General features: G+C 38.0%; 1 protein-coding gene across 5 annotated transcripts in view; it reads right to left on the reverse strand.

Moving 5' to 3' along the window:
* LOC108753575 (CLIP-associating protein 1-A) overlaps positions 1-25,775 on the reverse strand; it is a 46,011-nt gene extending 20,236 nt beyond the window's left edge. For 3 of the 5 annotated variants that reach the window (XM_018495274.1, XM_018495273.1, XM_018495275.1), the window contains exons 1-5: positions 25,019-25,775; positions 11,494-11,599; positions 10,715-10,886; positions 10,441-10,617; positions 10,145-10,221 (exon numbers count right to left, since the gene is read on the reverse strand). In XM_018495274.1, coding sequence (XP_018350776.1) covers positions 10,145-10,221; positions 10,441-10,617; positions 10,715-10,886; positions 11,494-11,599; positions 25,019-25,207 — 721 coding nt within the window. In that variant the 5' untranslated portion in view covers positions 25,208-25,775. Of the gene's footprint in view, positions 1-10,144; positions 10,222-10,440; positions 10,618-10,714; positions 10,887-11,493; positions 11,600-12,875; positions 12,895-25,018 lie in introns of those variants that run through there. The other 2 variants (XM_018495272.1, XM_018495276.1) reach the window with 2 other exon arrangements.
* Positions 25,776-26,288: the final 513 nt, after the last annotated feature.

Here is a 26,288-nt window from a genome sequence, read left to right on the forward strand (position 1 = left end):
CACACAAAACTACTACTACACAACAGGACAGCAATGCAATTTTCGATTCCACGCAAAGAATATACGTGCAGCACTCCTCGTTACGGCGACCGTCGCGTTTTTCGTTACGTTTCACGGGAAAAGATAGGCATCGCCGTCGCGTGTCCTCTCTCGGTATCGAAATGACCGATCTCCACGACCGAAATCACGAGAACGTTTCTTGTTCCTCCGTGTTGCACGTGTCACCGGGGAAAAATGGACAAAACCACGAGGGAAAACAATCCGACACACCGCGAGACGAAGCTGCCTCTCTATACAACACAACGGCGCGCACGTCTCTCACGTTGCTAAACGCCGACTCGTTTACTCTCCACAGTCAACCTCTCAATCGAGAGTAAGCGTTTATGCGCGGAACGCGAGAGTAAAGCCGCCGAGCCGAGAGAGAGAGAGAGAGGGGGGGGGAGGGGGTCCCATGGACCTTCCCCTATCGTTGGTGCCCCGCTGGAAGGGGCTAAAGGCTGTAGGGATGAACGAGGAGACGTGGGGCCTACACGATCACCGTCACCGATTCCGGAAAATCAATGCCAGCGACGCTATTGTCAAGTGTGTCATGGAGGGACAATGGTATCTCTACTGTCACGAAAGCGCACTTTTCGCGAGGTCGAGTGATGCGTGTTTTTCGATCATATTCGCTTATACCCGCTTTCTACCAATGTAGACAGACTTTAATTTCGGTTCAACTTGCATTTCATCTTTTTCTAGTTTTTGAAATTTGAAACAGACGAAAAGACAGTTGAATCGAAATTAAAATTAAAGTATACATTCTTAGAAACGGGCGTTATAGTGTAAAACTCGTTGAGTTACGCAAGGAGTGCATTCCAAGTTTCCACGATCACGTATCTAATTTGTTTTATTTTATAATAAATTTTCACCGTTTAACTAAAGCAATGTTGTTAAACGATAAAAATAAATTCAATAAAAAAAAAAATGTATTCAACTTGACTTAAATTTAGTTCATTATTTAACGTTAACGTGGACGTTGTTTACTTCGAAATTAATCACAGAAATGGATTGATTTGCGCACATGGAAGTTATAAATAAAAAAAATATCATTCACTCGAAGGATTGAATTATCCCTTTTAATATCTGTCTATTTTGTTGAAAAGTCTCCTATATATTTCTAACCAAATATATATTACATATGAATATTATTTTATAATATAGATATGTAAGAAATAATATAATTTCTTTTTCGCTAAAAAAAAAAAAAAGCGTCCTGCGTACTCACATACGTCGAACATTACAGAAAAGACGTGCATTACGTCAATCAAGATCGTATCTTCGTTGCAATAAAATAATAATAATAATTAAGGTTGTCGATCGTCATTGCATTATGCTTCACGGCAAGAACCTTTGATTACATTCCGAAGGCTAATACGAGACGGTTATTTGCTTCGTCGCGCCTCGCGCGGCGCAATCTCGTTCACGAAAGGGACCCCAAGCCCGATCGGCAAAAAGATACGTGAAAGCCGAATTGTCCTGTCAATAATTATGGGCTAATTGGTGCGCGAGATAATTAACGCCGATCTCGCCGGCAAGATGAAGAAAGTCGAAGATGTCGCAATCGACCGAGAGATGCAACATGCTCGAGCGTGCGTCAAGCTTTCTGCCTTCGCCGCTTTGCATTCACGTACGAAGGTGCGAATTGCATCTGCGCGGCTTTCGTCTGTGCTTTCTATCGGAGATTAACGTCCAAAGATGAGATCGGCCGAATTTCACCGTCGGGAGCATAAAAGACAGCGAGCGATCGAGATCAGGCACTGACTAACCGATTTACTATATACTCCATCGTCCCAAAGATCCGAAAAATGTCATTTGCCATATTGCCGTATGGCCTGAGCCGGTTCCGATGATGAATTATACCGAATTTGAGTTCTTTCTAATCATTTCTATAAATCGCCACTGCTCCTATTCGGTACGTTAATTTAAAACAATGAAGTAAAACAATTGAAACTTCGACCGTTCATTGACGTTCTCTCTATCGTATTTATTAAACAATTTAAGAAATTCAGAATATGAGTGAAAATTATTGCCAGTTTCAACAAAGAGAGTAAATTTTCAATCTTTAAGAGTGAGATTTCGCTCTCTAGAATGAGATCCACTTTAAGTGTTTTAGAGAGTAGTGTGCAATATACTGAACTCACACACGTTGTCAATCACATTCTGTTCACGTTGTGCTTTAAAAGCGTAACTTAGTGTAAATTATTTTTCATTCCCCATCTAAATCTTCAGCCGGTCCCATAAAAACATTTCGAAAGGATCGACAAATTGACCGCGAAACAGGTGAGTGATTGATGCGGTCCGATTCAATTTGCGTTGAGTTTTAAAAGTCCGTCGCGGTCCAGTCGCGGCAGAAGTGATCGAAAGTGAAAGACGGGGGAGAGAGAAAAGATTAATGCGTATCGCAAAATAAGGCTCGGTTATGTCGCCTGTAACAAACAAGAAAGGACCGAGAGACGCACACCGTGTCGAAATACCGCCCTCGTAAATCTGTCGTTACGTTCGCCCGCGTGTTTCGGATCAAAGACACGTAAACGTGTGTGGGATGTTTCGTAAGATTCACGCGAAAACTTCGGCAGTGGATCCTTTGATGAATTTAATTTCTTCTTATCGGGTAAGGCATCATCAGCGACTTAGCTGCAGCCTCACCTTTTATGTACGTGGATGTTTATTACTTTTGCAATATATATAGTCACTACTTTTTAAAATACTCTAAATTCTGTGGAATCTCACTGTGAAAGTTTTAAAAAGTAATATTGCCGTTCATACAAATTATTATTACAATTTCAGCGGTATCAAGACGACTGGAAATGTTCAGAAATGTCTATTTAGAAGTTCATTCAGTATCATTTCAGTTAATCAAATCTCAGAACAGTTATCTCGTAAGAGTTAATTTCAAACACCAGCTCTTCTGATGCATCGTCAATTCCAAGAGCTCGATAGGATCGAAACAAGTCGATCGACGCGTTTCCGCGGGAAGCGAGTAATAAATTATTGCCGGCGGAATATCGTGCAACCCTTAATTAACACGAGACGCGATGCATTAAGGCATAATTAACCACGAGATACAGTTTGCTGGATCAAGCGGATCGATACGCGATTACAATGCTCGACTATAACGATCGGCAAAATTACGTCCTTGCGCTTCCCTGATATTATTCATATTCATTTGCATATCTCGAAAGTACATCGCGTACTCGATCATTAAACTTGAAAAATTAATCTTTCGAGTTTAAATTGCACATTTAAATAAAATTAAACTTAATACTTTCCAATAAGTCGTCAAGGAGTTTTCAAAATATGTTGTAAGATTGTCCGATGTATTTCAAGATTTGAAAGAATTTACATAGAGAAAAATAGTTGAATAATTTTTACTTTACAAGACTAGTAAGAATACATTCTGCTTATTTTTACTCAACTTATGAGAAACTTTACTTGCTTGAAAGTAAAAATACCGGAGGGTAAAAAGTATATTTTATTACACGATTATATAGTACAATAAATTCATTCAAGTGATTATTACTTACGTAAAGCGTATTTTCAAGACTTTACACATTTGTATTTTTTTACCGTAAAGCAAATTTTTTCCGTTAAGGCGAGAAATATTCGTCAATAAAGTAAATTCTATTGAGATGGTAATTTATAGATTTACTTTACGAAAAAATACCATACAGTCGTAATGTAAAAAATACCATACGATCGCTCATTTGCGAGAAATAAATAAGTGAAACAAATTTTACACAAGTGGCCTGTCTCTCTATAGACCTGCCAATTCCATAAAATTTATTCGAATTCTAACGGATATCACTTTACATTTTTATCCGTATGTTGGACCCAGATTGCGCACGCTTTAGGGTCAAGCGACGCTGAATAGTCCAATCATTTGGCGTAATATAAAATACCGGAAGAGCGTATAAACGCCTCGATTCATCGTGGCTACGCCACGATTTCCATGATGCAACACTACGTGTCGCGAAATATTTCACAATTTTCTTAAGTTCAGTCGGATGGACCGAGAAAACGGGGTCAATGCATGTACAATAAAATAGCATCTAAATGTACCAGAGTAGCGCAAACCTTTTATATGACATTGTGAGCCGAATGATGGTTTTCTGGTTATTTCGACTGCCATTTTTGGCTTGATAATCTATCGTTCAATAAGCATTTAGTAATTCTTTAATATGATATGATGAGGTCTATTCTTTCTTGAAGAATTCTGAATCAGTTCTGAACTAATGTGCAACAAGTTAGAGTAAAACAAACTGTAGCTGTAGCTCGCTATAATTTATTGCACCAGCATACACGAGCTCAGAACTTAAGGTGGTGAAAAACAACAGACCTATTATTAGCTATTAGGACAAACATGATGGATGTTTGTGCTACTCTTAGTACATCTAGAGCTCTAAATGCACGTAATTTTCTCCGTGACCGCATCATGTACCATCCTTTCTCTCTCTCTCTCTCTCTCTCTCCCCCTGTCTGTCTCCTTTTTATGCCAGCATTCATATGCACGATGGAAGCGGTATCGGTAATTATACTTAACGGTATAATTAAGGTATACGCGAACGTACGGCGACGTGGGCTGAAGGAGTTGTGCCTTCTGTTCTTTCAGGAAGTTCGTCGCCGATGCGACGTCTCTTTAGAAATTCACGACGTGTGTTACGGAACGGAGTGTTACGGAAGAGCTGGAAAAAAGTTAGAAAATACACGGCTTCCGGCAAAACGCGTTCCCGCGCGTTTCCCGACTATCGGAGAATCACGTCAGGTGTCTTTAGTGAAAGCGAGTTAGCAGTTAATTTAATTCGTTGCTAATTAACGTCTACGTTGCGCTCATGAGATGTTTGCGACGTTTGAGACGTGAGAGAGATGGGGCTTGATTGGGATATAAAAATTTAACCGTAGAACCGGGAACAAATCTATCTTGTGATTCTTTAGAAAATGGGATAAAATCGTCAAGTTATACTTCATAAAAAGTCAACGTCTTCTCAAGGGATATTTAAACATTTAAATAATTCAGATTTTATCCCTTTGCAGAACTTCAAAGAGATCCCGAATAATGATAGATGTGGATTTAGGGAAAAATGGCAAACGATGGAAGAGAGACGCGGGTTTCGCTGAATACCAAAGTGGTATGTTGTGCTCGAAGGTCAATTTATGAGGAGCAATCGAACGTGGGACAGGGATCATTACGGACACCATTATCAGCGAAAATAAGTCGGCTTTTGAATTCCGTTCTTTTTTTTTGCGTTTCGAATCGCAAAAAGAATGAGACGTATAATTGGCCGTTAAACTAGGTACTCTTTGAGCGACCTTCGCCGAGCGAGAAAATAATGGTACGAGAGCCTCGAAAATGCGCAGGAAATTGACAACGTTCATCGCCAAAGATGGCGGTTTGAAAAATTATCTTGGGAGTTGATAAATAAAGTTGGATTTGTGATCGGGAATTCTCGTAGACCTCGATTTACCTTTTGTTTCTTTTTCCTAAATTTTTTGTCTAAAAAAAAAAAAATCTTTAAGAGATTATCGTCAAATTAAGATTATATCATTGAACGATGCATTAATTAACAAGTTTAACTTATTTGCCTTGTTCGCGAGGTTTTTTGCGGTAAATTTTGAATATTGCGAATATTAAAGCGAATACGAAGTACTCTAGATATAATCATTAAACGAAAAGTACAATTCGAATTCCGGAACGAGTAATAATTTATACAGCTTGTGTCTTAAAGACATTTGACGTTCATGGGCAGAACTATGAATTAACAGATGCTTCATTACGATAAGATAAGAACCTGAGGCAAAACGGAGCGCAGTTCCGGGATGAAAATAAAAGAAACCACCGCGAGCGGCGGTTGATTATAGATTTTCTGAGTGGCGTCACGCGATCATGAGATCATCGGCATCGGAAAATGTGAGCGTCAATTCCCGCGTGCGAGGCACTGCCGTTAGAGAAACAACGCTAAGAAGATTCGCCCACACGGCCTCTGCACCGAAGGCAGGCGATAATACCTCGTCGTTACATAATAGCGCATATACATTGCGCATAATTGCGCATAAACACGCTTATCGTGCGCGACGCCGTATGTCATGGGTTAGGCAAACAATTACTGCACGATTACAGGGCAATTTGTCCCTTTTTATACAAAAGCCCTGAAACAGAGATTTCCCAAGTATTCTGATTCCCGATTGCTCGGTTGACCAACGAATCTTCCATCACTTTCGACTTTTGGTCTTACAAAGCGAATTGCAAAGCATAAGCCAGAGACTGATGTCATTAACGCCAATGTTATCAACTCGTAATGATTATAGAAATTTAAACAGAATTATATTAATAATTCTGACTCGTTACCAATGTAGATAAACTTTAATCCCAGTTCGATTTTTACTCTTCTTCTTTTGTACAGTTCTGAGAAAAAGATGGAGAATAAACTGAACTGGGATTGAAGTTAATCTATAATACGTTGCATTGTATGATGCATTACGAAAAATTTCTGGCTGAAAATGGACGAAGCGAAATTGTTAATATCAATCAGAATTCTGGTTACATCAACTAGAATTATAATAGACTCCACTAAAAAATTCTAACTTGTCCATCAATCCAATTTTCAATGTATGCAATCAGGCTCTTTTTTCAGTGTGGAAAGAGACGTCATTAATCGACTTTTCTGTGGTGCGAGATTCGAGCAGTTCATTCCGTTGCCAGGCTACGTAAAGGGTAACAGGGCAACGGTCAAAGAACGCGCGATGAAAGGGCAGCAGCTGGGTATTATTCTGTATTTTCATATCTGATTGTGCGCACACCGGCGCAACGTGGAACAGAGCGCGCTGCTTTGCGGAGATAAATCTGCGTGTTACCCTACCTTTCACTTGCGCACGTGTGCATTGCATCTCGCTGCCCTCGGGATAAAGTCGCATAATAAGGCGCGAGATTAAAAGCGGGCGCGGGTGGCGATGGGGAAATTTATAATGCGTAAAACAGGGTAGTTTCTATCGCGTGACAAGTAATTTCTATCGCGGCAACGCTGACGCGAATTATCCTCGCGACGACTGACACGTCGTAATTAAGGAGAGTTTATGCGAGGTCTAAGATTTGATAATTTAAATCCAGGACTTAATTTAAATCTAGATCTTTAGAACCTCCGAGACATTACTTCATTTCGACGATCGATTCTAGCAATTTGTATTTCTATATCCGCAAATTGTAAACACGTCAGAATTTAAATACATAAGTTAAAAAATTGTCAGTTTATTATATATGCAAAATATATTTTTTTTACAGTGGCCACACGTGTTTTTATATATGTATTGTATTTATATGTATTGTATTTATATAGCGGCGGCGTTTTATATGTATTGCATTTTGATATAATAAATTACATTTTTTTACAATAGCCACACGCATCTCCATCGTCGACTTCCATCGACTTTCATCTACATCTTTTCTGTTACGAAAAACGACTCAAGAGGAACGCGTTTCGGAAAGAGCATGGTGTAACCGTGCCTTAACGCGAACTTCTAACACAATCGCATTGCACGGGGTCACGGGGAAAGAGAGAGCGAAAACGAGACTTATGCAAATTTTTGTTCATTCGCCGGGCGCGCGTAACCTTTCCGCGTCGCTTCGAGGATACCGCGATGACGATTCCAATCTTATTAGCATCAACATTATTAAATTGCTTGTCAATTTCATATGTGATATTACTATTCTCGTTCTATGTCACGATTCCGTTTTAAGACTAAAAAGATTTCTGTTTGCAAAATTATGTATATAAATTTAATCAGTGTGAAATATTTCAACTAACGCCGGGTATTCATAGTTCGGATCTTATATTCAAGATCGTCTTAAGTCTTAAGATGTTTTGAACCAATCAGAAGGCTGTATTAGTATTTTAAGACGATCTTATAATAAGAACCGACTATGAATACCAGTCTAAAATCCGCTTTGACCAAAAATAGGTTTATTTCATTTAATTGATCGAATTAGCGTGTTTGTCACAGAAATTTTATTGCTATGAGCTATGAAAAAAAATGGTTGTCCCGCGGTTCTCTTATTTGTATTCGACGAGCAAGAAGTTTGGTCGTCAAAACACGGCGGACGGGTGTCACGAGCGTGATTACGTCATGACCGTGAAGTATGCATAAATCATAAAAAGGTAGAAAATTGAATGTACGCAAAGTGTTTGTTCGCGTTTATGCATGAATGAATAAGGCAGATAGACTGACCGATAACTGACTGTATAACACGGCAGATCAAAGATTGATTTCTTAGAATTATTTTAATTACGAGAGTAAATTGAATTTTCTTCGCGCGCCTGCAAGCTCAATTAAATTATATGTTTCCAAGTTAATATGCGAGGCATGCTAGATGTACATGGCATTCGACATAGTAACGCTAAGATTCTGTAATCTGCTATAGAGCGTAACTTAACAGGAGGCTGAAATATTCATAGATATGTAATCAGTGTGCAGAACGTGTTGCTCTAATAACGCCCGAGACTGATCCCTCGGACTTTGCCGGGCGACCGGAAGTTCGAATGTTCATGAAGGGGATGGTCGGAGGCTTCGCGGAAGATCGTCATTAGCGCTTCACGGCTATTTTGAGTTCTATTAATATCTCTGAAATCAAGCGAAGCGCCGTGGCTTCTCCTTGCCAAGCCCAGGTATGATCTAATCGTGATCGTATATGCGCAGGGTGTAGCAAAGGAAACAGAACTGCGCGCATCTTCGATCGTAGATCTGAGTGAGAGAGAAAAAAAGAAAGGCAAGAGTGAAAAAAATTTCATGGAATCTACTTAAAATTCACTGAATAACGAAAGTGTATAATTCATAAACATGCCACATCAATATGTGCCATCGATTCTAATTGCTACTTTCACCAGAATGATAAATAGCCTCGCATTAATTGTCAGTAATTATTTAGTCAATTTTCCTATCATTTATTTCGCGACTGTGGAATGTTTAATTACTTTGATTTGTAAGAATAATTTATATTAGACGATAATCTTGCTGAACGATGAGAACTGTCTGGCCTTTCGCGGAATTACCGTGAATAATTACGCGGCAATTAATAACAGAAACTAATAATCGTACGGCATTCGAATGACAAATGTCGCAGAACTCCGATGAACCTTGGGAAAGATATAGACGCGAGGATGATATTTGCAGAATGTTGCAATCGTGTTCCTCCTCGAATAACCGCAAACATGTTATGTTGCGATCGATTGCGCAAGCGGAATGCAACGGCGGAATTGTCGCCGGACGAACTTTTGCTCTCATCGTCCATCTCAACGGCGGATTATTTTCTATCAATCGAGAAGCGAAGGTGCCAATTGCGAGTGCGACACGTAATATTTGCCACCGAAATTCGAACGCCGACAAGCCGAGCAGTCGCAGCGTTGCAAGGCCGTCCGTCTTTCGAAGCAGGATAGCTTCAGCTTCGGTATGGATTACAGGCGTGGTACGGCGCTTGAAACAATACACCGATACGATATATCACACGCGATTCTATCGCTCTGAATGCAATATTATGTAATCTCCCCGGCGGTGAGCAGATAACGCGAATCAGCGACCTCATTGTATCACCGTTCAAGGAAACGAAATTTTATGCAACAGAACGGCGAGCGACTTCCCTCTCCAAACGTTATTTCAATATCATCAATGTTGGTCGTTCTCTCTTCGCCGGAAATGTGGTGGTAAAATTCCGATCGAGCCAAGATATCGACGTGTCATTAAATCGAAGTCGGTTGCGAAGTACATGGAACCGTGGAAGTAGCGTATATTCCCATCACATCGAGGAACACGCGGTCTTCGGTAAATATTCATGATGTATACGTGTAATGCTAAGCTGCGAGGAGGACGAGGCGGGGCGAGCAGACAGATGGAGGAGTCTTCCTGCATGCTAAGGCAGGATCGCCGCGTGTTAAACTCTAGAGCTGCACGATGGCAGCACGATACAAGTCTTCGTGCGCACGTTGAATAGCGATATGCGCCGCGTGGTACACTCGCGCCTTACTTTTCATCTTCGTCGTCGTCGTCGTCGTCGTCGGCGGCGGCGAGCTTAAATTAAGTGGTACCCCGCAGCGCCAGAGAATTCAATCAGTCTACTCACCGTCGGACGACATTGCCAAGGGTAAAAGATCACCGGCGGCCTTCAGTTGATCGAACTTCTCTATTAGCAGGAGCATTCTGCAAGCAGAACGGACGACGGATTTATATAACGATTGCGATTAATATAACGTTTAGATTTTATGGTTTCGTTATAATGCATCGTACTGATCAGTTAATTTTTAACGAGGAAGAGAAAAATTTCTTGAACGACTGAATCATCGATTAAGAGATATCCCGTGAAATTCTATGCAGACCGAAAGCCGAAAGACAATCGCTTTCTCCGTCCATTTCACTTACTTGGCTTGCGGCACATTGTGTTTTCTTTGCAAATCGACGCGTAATCTCTCGCCTACGTGTCGATAGATGTCCGCCAGCGTGTTCAGAGCAGTTTCCCGAACCTTTTCCGACGGATCCGACAACAGCTTTACGATGCTCGGAATTACCCCCGACAGTGCCATCTCATCTGCTCCATGTCTGGAAAAATTTAAATTCCATTAAAAAAAATAAAAAAAAAAAAAAAAACCAATTTCTTTTCGTACAATATAATTCATTTCAAGTGAACACCACTCACTCGTTCAACGTAGTCGTCAACAGAATCAGGGCCTCCTCTCGTAATTTTGCATTCTTATGATTGAAAGCTGGACGAAGTCTATCCAGAAGATTCTGAGGCGACATGCATCCCTTTTCCATAATTTTCAGGAGCACCAGTTGCGCCTTCTCTCTGGTAGCATCTTTACTGTCACCTGTAACAAATGCAAATTTAATTGTCGATTCGTACACGCGTGAAAATTGGGATCGAATATCTTTGGATCGAATAGCTTTGTACGTGTGATTATTTTTGACGTCGGCTCCGCGGGACAACTGAAAGCGATCGGCGGACCGGTTCTCGACAAACATGGTGTATACATCTGTCATAGACTTTTTGTTTCCAACCTCATTAGAGGGATTTAAACGTCACTCTGGATCGTTCTATTTGAAACTCATTTAGCGATTAACGATGATTCACCCAATACGCGGCGAAATGTTCGCGAAACTCATCACACTTTCGAGATACAGGTATATCTCTATAGGGATGGTATAACTTTCTAATTAATGCTTGCTGTTAAAATTATCCCCGACTATCTTTACATCGCGAATACGGGATATTTACAAATCGAAATGTACAAGAGCTTCTATCGGTGCCAATAATCGACCATCGTGAGCCGTTTGTGAAATTATCGATCGTCGTAAATAATAATAGAAATTTTCGATATCGCGTATCGTGCCAGCCGATTCCTCCCCGAAGACGATTTACGAGACAAACGGATGGAATAAATACGCCTCCCCCCCCCACCCCACCCCCGTACTCACCTAGCCTGTCTATCGTCGGCTGGATGGTGGTGGAGATGTAAGGTTTGAAGTCGTGACCCATCCGATCTGCGAGATACGTGAGGATCTCTAAACCATTCTGGACAACCTGCAAAAGAAGAACACGTACGTCGTTTGAATTTATGGCGCATATCGGCCGATTATAGCCGCGGTGGCAATGATTGTCCTCCTTCTTCGGTGGGATCGCGTCGTCGCTTTCGCGTGAAGCGGCCGGTGCATCAAGGCGATCGAGGTCTACCGGTTAATTTAGCGAGCACAGAAAGCGTTTATATGGTACTCCATTATGGTATATATTAATTAACACTTCCAACTATGGCGAAAAAGCAGGTTAATAATAGAAGCGCGTTGACGCAATTCGCTCTCGCATTCTTCGTGTTTGAAAAAAACGGGATTATGTCATTAAGAAATTAGGGGAAAAAGTACCTTCTTTTTATTATAATAATTTTTGTTTTGTTAAATATAAGTATATAAAATGAAGTATTTAGGATAAGCCTATATAAGATACATATATTAGAGTTAAACAGGGTAGAGCGGAGTTGTCTAGTCCATTTCTCGCGATAATGTTTATGTTTCTGAACAGCACATGTTGATTATTCAAAGGTTGTGCTTTCAAGGATCATGATTATAAGTCATGTAATTATAAGTCATGCCACTGCAAAGAGATATTGCTTGCTATCGTAAATTTCTGATGATTTTACTTTTATATTGTTATGCACAATATTCTTTATTTATATTGTTCAGTATTTTCCTTGGATGATAATCCAACGAAAAAAGACTCGACGTCAATACACAGAGGAAGAAAGATATATCCAGATATCCAACTATTCTTTGGAATAAAATATCCAGTAACTCATTTAACAAAAATAAATCACTTTTTTCTGATCAACAACAACTACGATATAAATGGAGAGAGTACGAAAATAGAGGAGTAGGCCTAAGAGATCGTATCTCTCGTGCAATGTTGACAGCTCGCGTGATGCAAACATATCGATCCAGAGGGAGACGAACTCTATCCTCTTGAAGACGGTGAATCGCTGCTGTGTTTTCTCTCATTCGTTAATATGCGAGTCTCGCCAGAAAGCAAGTGCACTTGCGATTACAACCTCAGTAATAAAAACGACACGCTTAGACACAGAATGCCGTTTCTGTTAATCAAGAGAATGCACAATTCAATTAACCCACCAGCGAATTTCTAATCGAACGTTTGTAATTTAGTACCTGCTAAACGCGCGCTGCGAAAGGCGACTGCATAGTAATTACGGTGGAAGTCATAACACAAATCACTGAGTAATGCCAACGATAATACTATATCTTTAACGTGTCAATTTTAATATCACATAATATATTACATTTACATCTCGCACCTAAAGAGGATATCTAGGTGAACGTTGCTAAATTTAATTTTCCATTGACCAGCTTGTACTCGTACACTACCGTCACAAACTGCAAAGTGTTTAAACGTCGCAGTACAACGTTTAAATACATTTAACCAAGTGCTATACATAGGCGTATGAGCCTATTTTCGAGCCACGGGGTAAACGTTCTCTCAGGGCCATCGTCTGGCTGTGACATCATTGCTCAGTACCGAGAATTTTTACTCTCCTCTTTGGTTTTGCTCTTCTGCGCTATTATCTTCAATCTCTCGATAAAACTACATGCATCTCTGATCCATTCATGATTGTATCTATCAAGTGACTTATACATTATATTTCTACGCTACACTGCATTTGTAAAACGTAAACATAAGATATGTTCGATAAGATCTATATTTGTACTTACATATCTATATTATCTTTCAATATCAATTGCAATAATTATCTATTAAAGTAAAATAACGATACACAATTCAAACAATATAGAAATAGTAATACGCTGAGAAAAATTTGCTAAATCTTAATACATATTTCTTGAAATAATACTAAATATTTACTTACGGTAAATATTTATTCAATTAAAAAAATGATAAGCCAAATTAACGGTTTTTGTACGGAATAAAAGATCTTTTTCAATGCCACAATTATAACAACGTAAATAAAAATTTGCATCTAAAAAGATTGCCTTGAAGAATCATTGTATATATAAATTAATCAATTAAGGTAAAAAAAAATGGCGGATCCAGTCGACATTCTATTAATGTAAAAAAAAAAAAATAATTGAAATAGTTCCAGTAACACTTTTCACAGTTCAATAGTTCCTTAAGGTTAAAAATATTCTCCCACTTCCTACATTTATAAAAAGATCGAAATTATTGGAATTTTGTCGTAAAAACAAAAATTCCAACAATTAATAATTTTCATACAATTCTGAACACATTCGTATGCTCTGTGTGTCGTTAAATAAAAATGTTCGACAAGTTATTACGACAGACCTTCGAAGCGCATGTACGATGGAAACCACCGGTGGTTCTCCGTAGCGAAAGGAACTAAACAGAAACAACACGCGAGAAGAGTCATCATGCGAAGTCGTACACGACGGCACGTGTGTGGGCGAGAGATCCACGGCCTTACTTGTCGAACTTGGGTGCACGATCCGTTAAAACTGTTGTTAGCCGCTACGTGGGAGGCTGCGAACGTTTCTTCCTTCTGCACGCACGCAGAAACGCATCGCGTACAGATCGCGTTCGCGAGGCGCCACGTGATCAAGACGGAAAAGGGACCCCTCCACCACGAGGGAAATACACGCCCCCGTCGGAAATACGAAACGCGTATTTTCGGGTATACGCGAGATATATCTGGTATCAAATACGTCGCTGAACTTCTTGGCAGTTTAACAGAAAAGCCACAGGAAACGAGACGAGATCTGCCGACGACGACGGTCCGATGACTTACGAAAGCGAATACGAATGCGGGAAAGCCGAGTTAATTTTCGTCGGGTTTTCGAGTAATATCCTACGGCGTAACAAACACGAGACGCGTTTAATTATTTTCGGATATAAAGTCTACGATTTAGAGATCACAGACGAGTGGACGATTCATTTCCTTGGAATCGTAATACGCTCTTCAGCAAAGCTCTTTGTAGATTCATCCTTCGCGACGCGAAAGGCGAGAAAGGGAAAAATGCAAAATTTCACCGTGTCGAGAGTCGGCCGTCGTGCGATTTGCAGCGGACTATATTTGGCAGCCCATATTCCTCGGTTATCTCTCTGCGAGACAAATGTTTCTCAATACGCGAGATAAGCGTAATTCGATAGTGCCGTAGCATTTCTCGTTCTCGTTTTATTGCAACAGTTCCGAGGCAAAGCGGCATTATACAATGTTAGTTCGGTAATTCCGACGTTATGGAAGAAGAAATCCTCGAGTATACACAAAAGTCACGGAATCCTAAGGTAACAATCCGCTCCGAGTTCACGAGGCGGATTATACGCGGCATTCGTATAAAAATGCTTGAGATAAGCGGGACAACTGTCTTGTAATCGAGCAGCTCAGCTCTTGAAAAATAAGTCGGTTGAGAGTCCCTTGAAATTCGATTCGGCGATGACATGTATTTTTCTACTTTCCGATTGCGAACAAAAAATAAAACGCAGAATGCTGATATTTTCTCTTTTTCTCTTCGTTTTCAATTCTCCAACTGCGATCTAAAATTTTTTTTCACATAAGCAAAATTTTACTTTCCAATTTCTCCAAAATAAAAGAGAAGCGAAATCTGGTTCTTTTTCCTAAAATTTTATTAAAAATCGCAGCTTGGCAGCAGTCGGAGGTAAAAGTTATTGTATAATTATTGTATGTTTAATTTGTATTTTCCACATTTTTATGAAAGTCTAAATTTTTCTCACATTTTTTGAAAACCTACACTGAAAAAAATACGAAATTTTAATAAATATTTATTTTAATAGTCCCAAATAAATATTTACTAAATGTAAACATATATTTATTTGATACAAAAACCATTAATTTAATTTCTATCATTTCTTTTAGTGAGTAAATATTATTTAGTGTAAGAAAAAGAACAAAAGTTTTCTTACCACCATTCAAAGAAATATGTCTTAAAATTTAGTAAATATTCTTTTCAGTGTGAGCAGCAAAAAAAACTCGGACTAGATGGAGAGATTAAAAATTGGTTTGCAGACAAAGAGTTAAGTCACCGCGAATGTTGCAAAAATAGATATATTTTGCGCAAGTAATGAGTAACATTATGTAAGAGACGTAAAACGTTTGCCTGCGCACACCGTACGTATGTAAAAAAGCATCGAGGTGAGGGTGATGTCATACATTAAATCCTAAAAAGGAAACATCTCCGTGGCGAGGCAAAAAAAAAAAAGCGAGTAGAATATGACGGCTGTAGAGGCTACGGTAGTTCGGTTCGGTTCACGTTTTGTCCTGTGTCCTTGACATCAATACACGGTGCACTCGTGCCTTGCAGAAATGGTGCAGTTATCGTTCCGTAAGGAGAGACATTGTTAAGTCTAATTACACGCGACGATTCACAGCCAGGCGACCATGGTTCGACAACAAAGAGTATTTTGCGCTTTAAGACTCTACTTATCTATATTTTGTGTCTTTACGTAAAGTGTGATGATGTAAAAACAATGCATTTTATTCGTGCCGCTCGCTTAACTGCAAAAATAAGCCAAACACGAATAGGATTCTTTTTGAAATAGGTATTTACATGAGAAAAAAAATTATTATAGTCAACATTTTACAAGTCGACTTGTAAATTTATAAATCTTGCTCCCGCGCACTTGAATTCAGAATTATTATTATTATTATACCTGATTAAAATTATTTTTTTAATAGTTAGTACACTGAAAAAAAAAATTACACCAATATAGCGTTATTTTAATTGAAAATAATATTTTGTTACTTTTAATAACATTATTAATGAAACAAATACATTATGCTCTCGTTTTAAGATTTTATTTGTTTTATTAATACTGTTATTGAACCAACAAGATTATTTTCATTCTTTTGGAGTGAGATTTCACTCGAAGAAATTTAAAGAGTAATCACAGAAATGAATTGATTTACATCTTCACATATGGAAGTCAAAAATAATAAAATGTTATTTAACTTAAGGAATTGTTGTCGTTCCTCCTTTAATATCTAACAGATGGAGCTTTTCAATAAATCGCCACAAGAATCGTTCTATCTTTGTTATTTATCGAAATAAAGAAAGATAGAATGATGTTTGTGTCGACTTGTGTCATTAAATGGAAAACCGCTGTGTCGTCAAGAAACTTAAAATAACATGAAAAATATCTCACAGCTATAAAGACAAAAAATGTAGATAAAAATACGAAATAATAAACATGTAGAAACAATCTAGCATTAAATGTATCTCGGTATTATCAGAAAATATCACGGAATTAAAAAGCAGAGGAAGTTTAACAAATAAACCATTATACGTCGCCGGTTCTTTCATTTCATTTCAAGGAACCGGGATAGAAAGAAAGTCTTGGCTAACAATTATAAAGAATAACTCGTAAAAGAAACATGCTTCATTTCGTTCTCCCGGCTGTCTGCCAAAATCGCGAATCAGAATGAAAAGCGTTTCACCGAAGATTAAGGATAGTCTGCGACTCTCTTCTTGGCGGACAAGGTGTATTCATTAAGGCTCTACCAGTCGAGAAAGCGAAGCTTTTTTTTCAGCGACGCATACCCTATTCTTACGATCGAACACAATGGATCGTCGTGGGCAGTGGACAGCTGAAAAGGCCCGTTTTTAACGCACTCCCGAGTTTATCGTCCTCGTTTCCGTTCCTGTCCTGTCCTCGAAAGTGAAAATGACGCGTGCACTTGCGGATTCAAAATTCGCGCGACGGCAACAAGTGGCGTCGAACGATAATCACTCATTCACGTTCGATTCTCGTCCGAAATTTTAATCGTAAGAATTAAGCGCGACACGCGCCTCTATATCTCGCTGTCTATATTTCGTTCAGTTTACTGACGTCCGACTTGCCAGCGCATTATGCGAACTGAACGAGGCATTGTGAGAAGTGAATGACGGTCAGTCTCTCGTATCGAGTGGAAGAGCATGAGTTCCATAATTAAATCGCAAGAGCACGTTCTTAAATCTAAAGGATACCAAGTAAACATTTGATATTGAAGATGCAATTTTTTTCCCTGAATGCAACTCTAATCAGAGTTACATTCATAAGATCGCTCTCTGCACTGAGAAGAAAACATTGTTTATTTAACTAAAGCTAATTTAATTCGTCTTTATTTTTTTGTTGGAGAATTTGTATGTATAATTTAAGTCAAATGTAACGTTTGACATATAATAAATACATGCATTTTTCATCGAAAGAAATAAAGACAAATTAATTTAGTCAAATGAACAATTTTTTTCTCAATGTAGGAGGAAAGCAACTTGTAATTTTGAGCAAATATACAGAATTAATGGAACTCTACTTCCTCTCACATAAATCTTTGCGGAGATTGTTATGAAAATGCAGGAGTTATAAAGAAAAATGTGGAGGAAACGGAGAGGTGACTCGAACGGCAATAAAAAAAGTCGCGCTAAAAATAGCAATGAACGCTCGATTGTATTATATATACAAACAAACGTGATTTTTCCTACACTGAGAAAAAATATAGTCAATTTTAATAAATATTTGTTCAATAAAAAAAAATAATTGTTAAATCAAATTAACATTTCTTGTATCACAAATAAATATATCTTTATATTTAATAAATATTTAGTTGGCAGTATTCAACTAAATATTTATTAAAATTGACTATATTTTTTTTCAGTGTATGTATACGCGTATCAAGACATGTGTAAGTTCATACATCATGTAGGACATTGTAGGAACATCCAATTTTTAGCCAAAACTCATTTCGATTATGTATTTATTATTATCCAAAGCAATTTTAATTTGTAAAGCTTCCCGCCAATGGAAATGCAGGGTGATGTAAGGCGATCGATCTTTCAATAAGCATAAGGTGATGATAAATTTTTTAATAAAAGTTCACGCATATATCAATTTCAAACACGGAGAAGTAATTCGATAAGTGAATGAAATACGAGCGAAATTTCTAAGTAAAACAGTATGATAAAGAGTATCTGTGAAGTTAACACATTTTATTAATATTAAAGGAAATAATAATTACACAAATATAAAATATAAAAAAGTTTTAAAAAAAAGTCAAGGAACGAGCGACACCAACATTTTTAAAAATTAGTTGCTAATCTATTATTCTTGAAGATATCGTAAAACAATTACAGTTCCAAATAGTACTTTTCGTAGTTCTGCAGGTCTACATAAAGATAAAAAAGTTCCGCATTTTTTATATCAAAAAATCGACCATCAGATATAAAAATATAACGTTACGATCAGTCATTCGTCAGAGTTACCGCCCAAACGACAAGAGTGATTTCTTACTCCTACTTGTCTTCAAGTATGTAGATTTTGCCACACGATATAACTTTCAACATTTCAACTAATGATAACTCGTAAACAAATCATCGTCCGTGAAACTATATCTTGTCAAAGATTTATCAAGCCTTATCAAGATTTCATGAACAAGACTTATCAATATTTAATGAACGAACTTTTAAGCTTTGCAGAATAATCTTGAAGTTTTTTAATTGATTACATAAATTTAAGCTTTATTTCAAGCACATATGGAAGGCAGACATGACGAAAATCTTAACATAAAGTGGAAAGATTATGCGCGGAAGGTAAGTTTAAATAACTGGTTATGTTACTGACTGTACTACCTGATGTTTCAAATTTCGTAGTAAAGTTTCAAACCGCTCTCGATAGTCCATTAAACTGTCACTCGGGCTGCGCATTTCTCTTGAAGGGGTCAAAAACTCTCACGTCGGCTGTACTCTCAACCATTACCGGAGAACATTTAGCGACTTGATGGCTTCGACTAAACAACAGCCTTGCGTCTTTGCGACATGTTAGCAAAAGACACGTTACGTACATGGCGTGAAAGTTTTTTCCCTTATTCGTGAGTGAACCGAGCTCCGAGATCCTTCGATCAACGAAAGAGTAAATTGAACGAATTTTGAAGCTGACATATGTTCAGTGAAATTTAATTCAAAGCTCTATCTACTTAGTAGATAAGAGTTTAAATTCTGACATTGGAAATCGGGACAAGTTCAGGAGAAGCTAGTTATGCAAATTAATTCAAAAATTTAACAAACAGGTTACGTGTCCTTTTAGTTCGATTACGTCTACGATCATGACCGTTATTCTCGAAGGTCTGGCAAATGAAATAAGTAAATAAACGATGGCATATTTAATTCGAGGGAGTACTGAGAACGTAGGAGTACAACTCAATCGGCAACAATAACACGCCATAAACTCGATTGCTCTCGATTACTCGATGCAGATTATGCAATTTAAAGGTCATATCAGCCGAATCGTCCCTTTGCCAAAAGAAGATCTCGAAATATCTCCTCTCGGTATGTCACAAGGTGCAACGTTCTTTCTTAGAGACGCGGTCGTAAAAAAAGAATATTCAACATAAATAAATGATGAGAGAAAGTCTAACGATCACGAGAATTATCTTCGTGACAAAAATAAACTGAATTTGAAAGCACGATTGTGTGAAAGTATCTAAATTTATAACGGCAGAGATCATCCCGATTATCCGAGGGGGATTCTAGAGTCGTCTGTGTTTCACCGATTATTTTTCAAATAAGTATTTTTCGAATTGCCTTTACAGATTTAAACATTTTTTATAATTAAAATATAAACTTTTTTTATAATTAAAATATAAACGATAATACAGTCCAAACTAGTTGATATTAAGCCAGAAACGAAAACAAGTTGGAAAATTTTGTGATTAAATTTATTAGAATTCTAGTTTTGAGACAACCGGAATTCTGGTTGATACACACATTTCTGTAAAATCTATTAAAATTCTTATTTTTACCAGAATAATTATATCAATCAGAATTCTAGTTATATCTCAACTTGAATTCTAGTAGATTTAACCAGAAAATTCTCATTCGTCCATTTTCCATCAATTACTGTTGAATCCAACCAGACCATCTTTTTCGGTATAATATTAAAGATCAGATAGTTAAAAAATTTGTATATGCGCGTGATGTTGAAGTAATAATGTACAGCAATGTATCAATGACATGTGTATAGATCTTGAATCGATAAAAGATGATTTTAGACTCTCCTTAAAGGTTGCATACACTATGAAAACTGGAAGACACACTGAGAACCCCTGGCACGCACACGCGCACATAAGGTAATAAGTTTGTCACTCGACACACCCTGACCGGCGATCATACAAAATTAGGATCGGGTGGAGATCTAATGTAATGTAACAGTTATGAAAAGGGGTAGATAAACATCCATAAAAGAAGATATGAGGAACAAATATAGAAGTACAATTCACAGTAACGCATTCAACTATCTCCATATATTACGATGACATAAATGATATTTTCACGTTTATATCTCTCATCTTGTTCGTCTAATTAATTAAACGCACTAATGTTTATCCTACTTTTGCTTCAGTTCTTGTATAGATATTGTCTCATTACGTATATACAATATTTTATTCTCCGATTTTTGTGTTCAATAGTGCATTGTGCGTCGAATAAATGCGGTCGAAATCGACATATCCACGTTCGCAGGAAACAAAGATTAAAGGCTTACTGTGTCGATGTAATAATGTATAAACATCCCGCTTCCCCTATACAGTATCTTTACGAAAGTATGCGTTCCTTGCGTTTCTTGCGCAATATATACAATAATACAAGGAAAGCTCAACGTGTTGGACACATTATGTGTTTATATCGAACATTAGAATCAATAAATTCTATCGATAATATTTCATTTAATTTACTTGTGTTATTTTTTAAATTTAATTTAATTTAACTTTTATTTGTATTTCCCAAACAGCGTTATACCCCAGATTATAGATTAAGGATATACTATAATTAAACTTGAAAAATGTTCTTAAAGAAAACTAATAACAAGAGCTTTAATGAATCCCAAGAACTCACATGTTCCTGTTATGAGTTAATTAACTGCTTTCTACATTATACTACTACTCATTTACCGCGCACGTGTCGAGTTTCATTGCTCGGATTTTCATCGTGTTGCGAAATACCGACCGCAATAAAACGGAAGATATGTTCTCGATAATAAATAAATGATCGACATATTACGCCGTTGCCTTGATGCTTTCGAAAGATTGTTTACATCGTGCACGGCGTTATAATTTACAACGTTTATTAGCATTGAGTCTTAAATGTGATGACGCGACATTGATCTTTCGCATGTACAGAGTAAGATAATTGAGTCTTTACAATAAACACAGCTATATATCCTTTGCTGAAACTCGTGGCATTTAAAGCGCCGATCACGGCCCTTTAAATCCTCTTAAACACCATTAGCTACTCTAATCTTCGTCTCGCATCTTCGTCTAATGTGCAAGTATTTGTCATTAAGTAAATACTTCGCAACGACCATTACAGCCAGCGCGAAATGACTTGTGCTTTCGTCTTCGATTTTTCATTATCTGATTAACTCGTAGTTTAGATGTAATCTTACTTAATCCTTAAACACGTGATTGGATCATGTCCTGCACATTTTTTTTCTTCGAAAAACTGAAAGCATCAGCATCAAGTAATCAGTTATAATATTTATAGAATTTTTTTTTAACGCATAACCTTACAAATACTTTTTAAAGATGTTGAAGTATATGTAAGAATCACTTAATAATTTTTGCACATTTGTTAAAATGATGAAAATTAATCAGGAAACACAACAATTAATCAGGGACACAAATAATCTAGCACGTATAGTAAAGAACTGAAAAATCATCGTATAAGAATTAACTTGATGATAATATAAAAATTGTATGTTTCTAGTTATGATTAATCACTACTATTAATGGTTTCGTTGTGGTTTAGATTTTAAGGCTCGTTTTCACAATGTATATGATTATACCTAAAAATTAAAGGTTCATCAATGAAATTCATTCATGAATTTCTTGGTAACATTTACTTTTTAGGTAACTCTACATAAGGCCTGTTCTTTTTCCATACTTCAGGACTGAATTTCTTGCACGGTTTATCTTTTCTCTTTTTCTCGCCAACGTGAAAAGAATAAGAAGAATAAGAAAATAAACCGTGCAAAGAAGTTCATTCCAGATGTAGAAAAAGAATAGGCCTATTGTGAAAGGCTTAAAAGTTATTCACTGCAAAATCATCGACTTAATGATTAACCGTAGATAGAAAAATACAGTTTTTACTTTATCGTCAGACTAAGCCCAAGTTAACCAGCAAATCAAAGATTCACCAAAATATCTAAGATAGAAAAGATAAACACAAGTTCCGAGAGTCGTAAAACCATAAAGAGATGTGTTATTTTTCACTTGAACTTATCGGAGAAAATAAGGAGAAAAAAATTGAACAAATGCTAGTCATTCACAGCGCCGAGGAAACGGTAGTAAATTATGACAAATGGCACTTTCATCGGCACCGGACTACTTACTCCGGCGCGTTGCTCCGTGCCACACAGATGCTAAATCGGTTGTTCCCATTTCGCGACGCACAGGTGAGAACAGGGGCGGTAACGTTCTCACGTGCGAGCGCGAAAAAGCGGCGTTTTACGGAGCGCGCCGAAGGCAGGCGATGGCGACTGATCAATCGTCTCCTTTCTCCATTTATGGACCGCTCGCGTCATGTGCTCGACTAGGAGACTTCGCGGCCGCGAATCCAACGTGGTTGACTTTGATTGAGTGTTAACTCTTATGTACTATCATGTGATTTTAATTCGTAACAAGAATACATATTTTTTTGTGACACTAAGACCCTTCATTTCAACTTACTGCACTGTGTACCAGTTCTGAGAGTTTATCGGTAAAAAAAGAACAGACCTTATTATGAGAAAGAATCTTGTCCGGGACAGTCAAAATGTTCAAATCAGAAATGAAGATCTTAAGCTCTCAGGTCAGAAGAGCAGACAATAAGAACATACAAAAGAATGACATATTGAAAAAGATGATACACCTACACATTTGCCGGACTATATTCGGTAGTTGTAAGTTCTCGTAGACTGGTCTGCGACAACGATCGAATATTGTCCGGAAAATATGTGTGTCTGTTCAAAATGACATTCTTTTGACGTCCTTCTGAAAAGATTTTAGTTTCAAATGATTTTAACATTTTAATTCTCCTGGATAAGATTCTTTCTTCTGTCTCAGTTCGAGGAGCCAACTATGTTTTCCAACAAAATAATACCACGCAACGCACTTTACATTTTATATGTCTGATATACTTATTTGTTCTTTCTTTTATTAAATAACATTTATTTAATTAACTGATAATATACACATTTGTTTGGGCAGTGTTTTTATGGCATTAGTTTGTTTTAATAACTCCTTAGATTTTAATTTTCTATTAATTATGGTCCTCTTTTAATTGATCTTTATTTATGTACTTATTTAATTCTTTTGGCTGAAGAAGTATGTAAGTTCAAAACAGCCCCTATAATATTTAATAACACCAACATATTATATTTTATGATTACTTTTCAACTCACACTTATTAATTGTCTCATATTGCTTTCTTTATCGTATTATTACTTTACAAAAACAAGCTTTAAAAATATATTCATAAAATTATTCCAAATTATTGTACTATTTAAAAATGTCCTAAAGTCACCAAATGCCCCCCATATGCTCCAGTTACGTTACATTATAGGGCATACTTATATATTTATATTCTTTCCCTGCATTCGTTTATGCAGCGATTAGTGCAATATTACTTTATCCTTGTTGTTCACACCAAATGTTAAATAAGGATTAAATGATATTCTCTGTGCTAACCACTGCGTAAACAAATACACTCTTTAAATTTTAATGGCTGCGTTCAGCAGAAAAAAGTTTTATAACTGTTGTAAGATTCTTTAATATAATTTGTTTATATATCTAGATCTCTGAGGAACATAATCTAAGGGCATAAATCAATTATATTAAAGACTTTCACAACAGCTGCAAAACTGCTTTTTCTACTGAACATGGTTTAGTCAACGTTCCCCGCTTACCAGTTGTGTAATCTTGTTTTAGCAAGTAAAAAAAACTTTGGTTATGCAAGGTTAAGGGTGAGTTAATTTGAATTCATATTGCTCCATCCTTTCCTCAATTATAATTCACCTTTAAACAGAGAACAGCGTGTAAAGAGCAGCTCAGTTTTAATGCAGATGTCAACAATTCGTAAAATATAATGAATGTTACAAAAGTCATTCTTGACGTAATCTTGAAAGCGATAAATAACCCTTAATAACGATAAATAATTTTTTTATAAAATATATTCAGCCTTATCCTTTTATCAATAAACGTTTATCAACATTCTATGAAAACAGCTACTCGTGCATCACTTTGGGAGGAGAAAAAAATCGAGTTTCTTCGTCTCCGTTTTAATTTTAGCACTTAATAAAGTGGAGGACAAACATGATCAAGCTAAGTATCTATAAATAACGTGAAAGTCACGGAAAGTAGCCGGAAAATTGCCGCGAGTGAAGGTTAGGTGCGCTCGACGTCGTTGCGGGCGATCTTAGACATCGTCGCCGTCGCCGAACGCTTACCTTGGGATTACCGTTGCCGAGCCAGGGAATAATGTTGTCGATAAACATGCCGATGTCCTGGCACTCGATGCTCTTGCTCAAGTCGCCGAGGAAATTGAGCAGCGCGGTGCCGACGTTGAGCTTCTTCTTGATATCCGTCGTTGACAGGAGCGGCATGAAGCCGTCCATATCACGCGGATTCACCGCCATGGTCGGGCGGAGATGCTAGACGTCGCACGTCGCCCCGTCACGTCGTCGTTCACGTCGCCGCCTCCTGTAGACGATCTCACCCGCCGGTTGTCCCTCGATCGCAAGGCGGGACAGGGACGATACGCGGAGAGGTATCACTCGCGCACGTCAACACACATTACCTCGCCGCGGAAAACGGAGATATCGCGTCCTTCGTCATGCCAACGGAGATGAGGTCGGTTCTCACGGCGAGAAGGAAACAACAGGAGGATTATCGCGAGTCCGCCGGTATCGACGAAGTCTGCACGATTTAATCACCGTCACTGCGACACTCGTCGTCGTTGTCGTCGTCGTCGTTGCCGCCGCCACCGCCGTTCGCCGTAACGTTCGTACGTGCGGCACGACCGCCAAGCGAATGATCTGATTACTCAACGAGCGATTCTCGTATTACACACACTACACGCCAATTAATATCCGTCGTCGTTGTCGTTAAGACGCTCCGTCGGACGCCGTAGTCCGTACACACCGCAACTACCCGAACACGAACGCGGCGAAACGAGGGATCATCGGCACCGTGCACGCGACGCCATTTTCGTTTCCCCATCATGGCGGTTGGTGTTCGTTGCGCCGCTGCGCGCTGCGCGCGCCGCCACTCGGCCGCCGAGCCAACTACGTTTCAAACGATCGCGTCTGGTAACTGTCGTTTGAATTGCGTCGCGTCGTTCACTCGTCTCGCGGCCGTTATGCGTTGCCGCGTATTATATCGTTGCGCTTCACATCTGCTGGCTACCCCTGTATGTTGTAACTCATTATGCAGTCGTTATCATGATATAAAGACATATTATGATCGTTAGTTCATAACGACAGTTGTGCTTTTTTTATTATCCTTGATGAAAATAAAAATCAGAGCGTAAATCGCGAATGTAATGGGAGAGTAACAGAAGTGTAAACGAAACTTCTAGAAGGCGAAAGTAATTGGAACAATGAAATGTAAAAGAAGCACTTACATTTTTTTTACATTTTGATATTTCAATTTTCGTTTACTTTCTAGAAGTTTCGTTTACGCTTCTGTTATTCTCCCATTACATTCGATTTACGCTCC

This window comes from Trachymyrmex septentrionalis, unplaced genomic scaffold (genome assembly GCF_001594115.1).
Source record: "Trachymyrmex septentrionalis isolate Tsep2-gDNA-1 unplaced genomic scaffold, Tsep1.0 scaffold7, whole genome shotgun sequence".
Lineage (NCBI taxonomy): Eukaryota > Metazoa > Arthropoda > Insecta > Hymenoptera > Formicidae > Trachymyrmex > Trachymyrmex septentrionalis.